The sequence below is a fragment of the Malania oleifera genome, chromosome 4, assembly GCF_029873635.1.
Source record: "Malania oleifera isolate guangnan ecotype guangnan chromosome 4, ASM2987363v1, whole genome shotgun sequence".
NCBI classification, from domain to species: domain Eukaryota; kingdom Viridiplantae; phylum Streptophyta; class Magnoliopsida; order Santalales; family Ximeniaceae; genus Malania; species Malania oleifera.
Window position 1 is genome coordinate 118,796,347 of NC_080420.1, and position 6,525 is coordinate 118,802,871.

A 6,525-nucleotide genomic window follows, 5' to 3' on the forward strand; every position below is an offset into this window, starting at 1 on the left:
AAATTTAAAATTTCAAAATCCAATTTCTACATAAGGGCTAACCCTTCCAAGTTTTAGTAAATAGCTTGACAATTTATGCTCGAAATCATCTAATTTGTTCAAAAACTCATAATTAAAGTCGTCCTTCGTGAAATTTATAGTTTAGTTTTATCAACGTGAGTTTTGCCAAAAGATTAAAACTCCACTTTCAAACGAAAAAAAGAAAAAGAAAAAAGAGGGCCATTTTGGGCCCATAACTTGAAATCTATCCCATTTTTATTGCACATTGAGGAAACCTAAAAAGGCTTCACAAAGATAACTTTAGATCAAAGCCAACCCTAACTCCCTCTTCCACCTCTCTATTCACATACAATATAAATGAGGCTTCTTGGAATATAATGCACTTGGAGTTCCATCCAAGACTCAAAACTCTCTTGATCACCATTTGGGCTTCCATTGGAATCATCAAGAGGGAGGTGGCCATTGTTCACATTCCCAGTTCACTTCTCATTGGGCCAACCATGGTGCAACTCATATGGACTCAGTGAAAATGTCTTCATGATCTTCTGCAAGCTCTGCTGCCGCAACACGCTCGGCTTCGGGAGGCTCCGCCCCTTGCGGAGGTTTTGGTTTTTCGTTTTGGCAGCGTCGTCGTTGTCGAAGGCCTGCATTTCAACTGCTCCTCTAACCAGGTGGGCTGAGCCTTCTTCCTCCTCCATCTTCTCAGTTGAGGTTGGAGACTCTGACTTGTTCTTGTAGATTGCATAGATCAGTAGTTGGGAAGAACCCAACACAAGCCCAATTCCATTTGGCACCTATGGAGTCATTTGAATTGTTGAAAAGGAAAAATCATGTAGGTATTCTCTAATTTTCAGCATTGGCCACTGCTGTATATATGCTAAAAGCTTTCGGTGGCGGAGCTCACAGCTTTGTCCTTAAAAATAAGTCAAACTTTTCTTGAGGGATTGTTTGGGATTATTCATGAAAAAGTAATTTTTTTAAATTATATTTTTCTAAGAAGTGCTTATCTAAAAGTTGTCTAGGTTACCTATTATAAGTACTTTTTGAAATAATTACTTATTATTAGGTGTAAACCAAACACTACTTGTTGGTTGTGAATTTGACCAAATTGTGAATCATGCTCTCATTAAAACCATAAATGGTAAGAAGAAATTGTTGCAGAGAGGTCAAGAAAATAAGAAAACTTACTCCAATGTAGTAGTCTTTGACAAGCAGGGCGTAAGTAGACCAGGAGCTGGCGTTGAGGAACAAGAAAAATGAAAGGGGAAATGGCATGAACTCTACACTCTGCGTCTTTATCACTGTTCTCTGTTCCACATCCAATTGAATTAGCACCTAACATTCTTTCTAAATTGCAAAAAAGCTTTTTTCTTTTGTTTGGTTATCAAAAAAAGTGAAAGAGAAAATATATATATATATATATATATATAAAATCAATGCACACAAATTTGATTTTATACTCCATCAAAGCTTAATTTTTTTTAATTTTATTTATATTAGAATAATTTTTTCTTTTTATTTGTAATCGATATAGAAAGAAAAATATAATGAAAAATGAGTTTCCTTCCCATTTTTCTTTCTTTTCTTTTCTCTCTCCACTAAATTTTTTATCCAAATTGACCCATAATATCTTCTTTTTTTTTCTTTTTTCTGATAAGCAAATTATGCTACCTTATACCTTTTTCGGAACTTAACATCAAGTCAGGGGATGAGGTATAAGTGTACCTAGAATAAAATTTTCAAGTCTAAAACTTTTGAAATGAAAAGCAAAGGAAAATGAGAAAGAAATTCATTTTCCGCTATATCTTCTCTCTAAATTAAATACCATTTAAAATAAAAGTTACTATAATATGACTAAAAAGTAATAAAAGCAAATGTTAAATATGTGGAAAATTGAATATTTGTTCATTGATTTTGTATATATATTTTTTATTAATCCTTCTTATTTTCTTTTTCTTTTCCTAATATTTTTCAAATTCTAAACAAACCATTAAGGAAAACAGCATTCTAAAGCTAGCATCCCAGGAGCATCTCAACACATAGGGCCAAAATGGACCCTACTTCCATTCGGATCCATGTCGACTCTATTCATGCTGTCGGGTACAAGCTTCAAAATGATTAATGAAGTAATTTTAAAATTTTCAAACAAATAATTAAAAATATTAAAGTCACACGAACCATATTATCGCTATCAGAGTTAAATAGCAGGATCCAATCTCAAGTGTGTTAATATCCTTTAAAAAAAAACCAAAAAAAAACCAAAAAAAAAAAAATGTAAAAGCTTACCATGACTGATAGGGGTGCTGCATACATGCCAATGGTGAATGCTGCACAAATTACTCCAGAGAAAGTGAGTCTCATGTCTCCATGGAATGCTAACAGAGTGATTGCAATTACTAAACCAAGGAAGCCAACATCTAACAAGCCCACCAGCTTCGTCAACTTTACCTGCAAAAAAAAGAAACAAAGTCACAGTGATGATTTCATTACTTCTTCAATTGTAACCCGTGACCCATCTCTGCAATTGCTGCACATTTGAGCCCTTTACTGCAGATAAAAACTTCACATTCCCAATTACAGAACAGAGATTGATTGATTTGATTATCAGTACCTTTTTGTTATTGGGAGCATAGATGAGAAACAGAGTGACATAGATGAACTGGAAAACAGTTCCGGTGCCGTTGACGGTGACGACGAGCAGGCCTCCCGGCTTGAGAAGCCCATAGAAAGTCCACAAGCTTGTGCTCAGCAGCGTGGTTATATATGGAAGCGCTTTGTAATCCTCTGTTGATTTCTTCTTCACCACTCCTGAGAACGTTTTTCTGACACACCCACTTACATGTCACTCGCCGCAGAGGCAGAGGCAGAGGCAGAGACAGAGACAGAGACAGACAGACACAGAGAATTTACTTACATGGGAGAAGCGAAAACTAGTATGGAGATTACATTGCCTGGAAAAGGAAATTGCAGGAAAATGTTAGTTTGGAGAATTGAAGATGAAACTTAACAGGTGTAGAACAGAGAAGAAGTATTTCAGGGTCCGACCGATGATGCCCACAATGAAGCTGAAGGCAGCCATGGGAGTACCGAAGCAATTAACAGAGTAATGAAGAAGGAATGAAGAGGGAAGATCCGGGGCATGTCAGAGAATTGACCAGATGTAGAGTGTGTGGCTGACGAACGATATATAGTGGAGATTGATGGTGCCTTTACTTTCCCTTCTCCTCTTCTTGCGGTGACTTTCTTTCTTCTTTTGGGTGTGAAAACGTACATTAACTAACTGAGCACTCCTAAACTCATGTTCTTCATCTTGTAGTGGAGAGAAATGCTTGGCAATACGGTTCTCAATCCGACAATCTTACAACCATGGTATACTAAAGTTCGAAACTTTAATCTTGGTCGTCTTATATATATATATAAATGAGCGCTAAGGTGACGTAAGAGGCTAAGATTTTGTTTGGAAACATTTAAAAAATAATGTAATTATAACTTATAAGTAATTCTATTTATAGGTGGAGTCAATTTTGTAAATATAAGAAAATTTAGTGATTATTTTATAATTTTAAATATACATTAAAAGATAATCATATGCTATTTTATTGTGTATTATAACATATTAATTATTAATGAAATATAATTCAATTATGGAAAGAAAAAAAATCATCTATTAATTTGAAATAATATTAAAAATAAAAAATTTAATTTAATTAATAATATTATTTTAATATAAATTAATGTGATAATTATATTTTATAAATATAAATTAAGAACAAGTTTGTTGTTAATCAAAAAATATATTATATCATTAAAATTAATAAAAATATTTAAACGTTAATTAAAAATGATAGTTAGCATAATTATTAACAAATTTTTAATTAAAAATTAACCATATATTATTTTACTATGCATTATAGTCTATTAATTTATTAATAAAATATAATTAAATTTTGAAATAAATAAAAAAATACCATCTATAAATTTAAATTAATTTTTATATATATTAAAATTTTTAATTTTAGTTAGTAATACTAGTTTTAACATAACTTAATGTGATGACCATTCGTTATAAATATACATTAATAGTAAGATTATTGTTAACTAATAAATAAGAATATTTTATTATTTTAGTTAATATAAAATATTTAAATTTCAAATAGAAAATTAATATTATTATCATTTAAATTTAGTTGCAAAAATATTCTTATTTTTATTTAGAATATATATATATATATATATATATATTATGGCATATTTGTTATTATAATTCAATTCTGAATTAAACAAAAATTATTTTATAATTTAAATGAGCATTAAATAAATTAAAATTTTGAATTTAATTAATAATATTATTTTTATCATAATTTAATATGATAGCAATATGTTATAAATAAACATTAATGACAAGATTATTGTTAATTAAAAAAATAATCTTATATTATTTTTTAAATAGAAAATATTTAAATTTTAATCATAAATAATTAAATTAATTATTAATGAAAAATTAAATTTAAAAATGTTAATATTTATAATCTTAAATATGTTTAAAATAATTATATAGTACCCTAAGCAATACCCCTAGTGCTAAATTTTTTTCATGTAAGCACGACTATGTGTAATGTGATGAGATTAAAAAAATTAACCTAATAATTTCTCCAACTTGACAACTAATTGCAAGTTGTACCATATTCTTAAAACCCCAACAACCTTAAGTCTTCTATTTGGAGGACTTTAACTCGATCTTTTATACAAGACCCAACAGGCGAACTATGAGGTAAAGGCTTAGGTCTGCTTTAGTTTTACACTCCTTAGATTTTAGAATCCATAATAAATAGTAGTACCCCTAAAAATAATAAATTATAACGATCAAAAGATGATATTTATATTTTATTTGTTAGCACCGAAGGAGTCTATAGGTGTGCTTGATACACATAAATGAGCACCAACTTGACCAAAAAGTTTAAACCTATTAGATCTTGAGTCTAATCATGTATATAAGGACCCATCATCCACTCACTTTTTTTCAATGTGAGACAAAGTTACAAGTGGAATTCTTAATAATCTCTTCCTCACTTGTGAGTTCTAATTGCTCTCCCTTGAACGGAAGTCTCCGAACCAATTTTATTTCTCACGTCTTGACCCTATTCGAATCCATTTTCACCACACACTCTCACACCCAGAGTTATGAACTGTCGACTCTAATACCACTTGTTAGCACCGGAGGAGTTCATAGGCGTGCTTGATATACATTAGTGAACACCAATTTGACTCAAAAGTTTATGTCTATTGGGTGTTGAGCGCAACCATGCATATAAGTACCCATCATTCACTCATTTTTTTCAATGTGGGACAAACTCACAAGTGAAATTTTTAACATTATTCATATGCACACCTCCAATGCCAAACATTTTATCACATGATTTTGATATATGTCTACCCAAATATGTTGAGAAAGAAAAAAAATGTTTACTTCATATGCACACCTTCAATGCCAAACATTTTATCCCATGATTTTGATATATGTCTAACCAAATATGTTGAAAAAGGAAGAAAATATTTACTTCATATGCACGCCTTCAATGCCAAACATTTTATCGCATGAATTTTGATATATGTCTGCCCAAATACGTTGAAAAGGGAAGAAAAATGTTTACTTAGTGAGACGATACTCATCAAAATAATATACATTTTCAAATGTATGTATAGCCAATTTGGTACTCTAAGTCAATTTCTCATGCTCACCCTCACTTCAATATTATAGCATTTATTACTTAAAGTATTTCAAAAATTACTTCTTAGACTAATAATTTGTGCTCTAGAATTCAACTTCAATTATTGGGTTTTGAATTTTTTAGGGGAATATTGAAAAAACATAAAATCTAGAGGGACAAAGTATAAATATAGAAAATAAATAGTGGCGTGAGTTTGCTGAAAGCAACCACTGCCCTAACCTAACTGAGTCACAGCTTCAATAGAGGGGTCGTCTGCCATGTATAGACTTTATGGAGTTTGTATTTTTGCAGATTATGGCATGCGGACCATCTTCTCTTTCGTCAAGGCCCCTCTCATATGGACAAATGGACAATGGACTCACCAAGGCGCCTAACTATAAGACACATGGTCCGACCACTTTATATCATCATGAAGGATCATGGAGATATTGTATTTAATTTTGAGGATTAATTACATCATTAGTCCCTCAACTTTTACAAATAACACTTTTCCCTTTGAAGTTTTGATCATAACAATTTATTAATTCTTCAAAGTTTCATGTAAAAAAAAATTCAAGTCCTTTTGAGATTCTATTATTATTCAAATTGAAATCTTAAAAATTAAATTATGATAATTTAATATTTTTAAAAAATAAATAAATGATATAATTAAAATTTAAAAGAGTAAAGTGTATTTTAGTGAAAATTTACAGACTTTTGGTATAATTAACTATTTTTTATATAACATTTAATATCATTTTTGTAATTATAATTTCATTTTTGTTACATTTTTATTATATTTTATTTTATGAAATTA

At 30.4% G+C, this 6,525-nt stretch overlaps 1 protein-coding gene across 2 annotated transcripts; it reads right to left on the reverse strand.

Annotated features, from left to right (window-relative positions):
* Positions 1–237: 237 nt before the first annotated feature.
* LOC131154150 (bidirectional sugar transporter SWEET16-like) lies at positions 238–3,373 on the reverse strand. Of its 2 annotated transcripts, XM_058106707.1 has the most exons (6): positions 3,046–3,373; positions 2,915–2,951; positions 2,612–2,822; positions 2,287–2,448; positions 1,189–1,308; positions 238–794 (listed from the first exon to the last, which is right to left on the reverse strand). In XM_058106707.1, exons 1-6 carry the CDS (start codon positions 3,077–3,079, stop codon positions 480–482), a joined length of 879 nt encoding a protein of 292 aa, XP_057962690.1. In that variant the 5' UTR covers positions 3,080–3,373; the 3' UTR covers positions 238–479. The 2 variants fall into 2 exon arrangements, with proteins under 2 accessions (XP_057962690.1, XP_057962691.1); XM_058106708.1 differs by lacking the exon at positions 2,915–2,951 and having other exon boundaries at positions 3,009–3,282.
* Between the last annotated feature and the right edge of the window lie 3,152 nt (positions 3,374–6,525).

Bases quoted from the DNA above. Each gene is read 5' to 3' on its own strand.
- LOC131154150 (XM_058106707.1), bottom strand. From the start codon at position 3,079: ATGGCTGCCTTCAGCTTCATTGTGGGCATCATCG. The intron at 2,952-3,045 runs GTCGGACCCTGA...TTCCTTTTCCAG, and splicing joins CTTCATTGTGGGCATCATCG to GCAATGTAATCTCCATACTA. The intron at 2,449-2,611 runs GTACTGATAATC...TTTTTTTTGCAG, and splicing joins ATGCTCCCAATAACAAAAAG to GTAAAGTTGACGAAGCTGGT.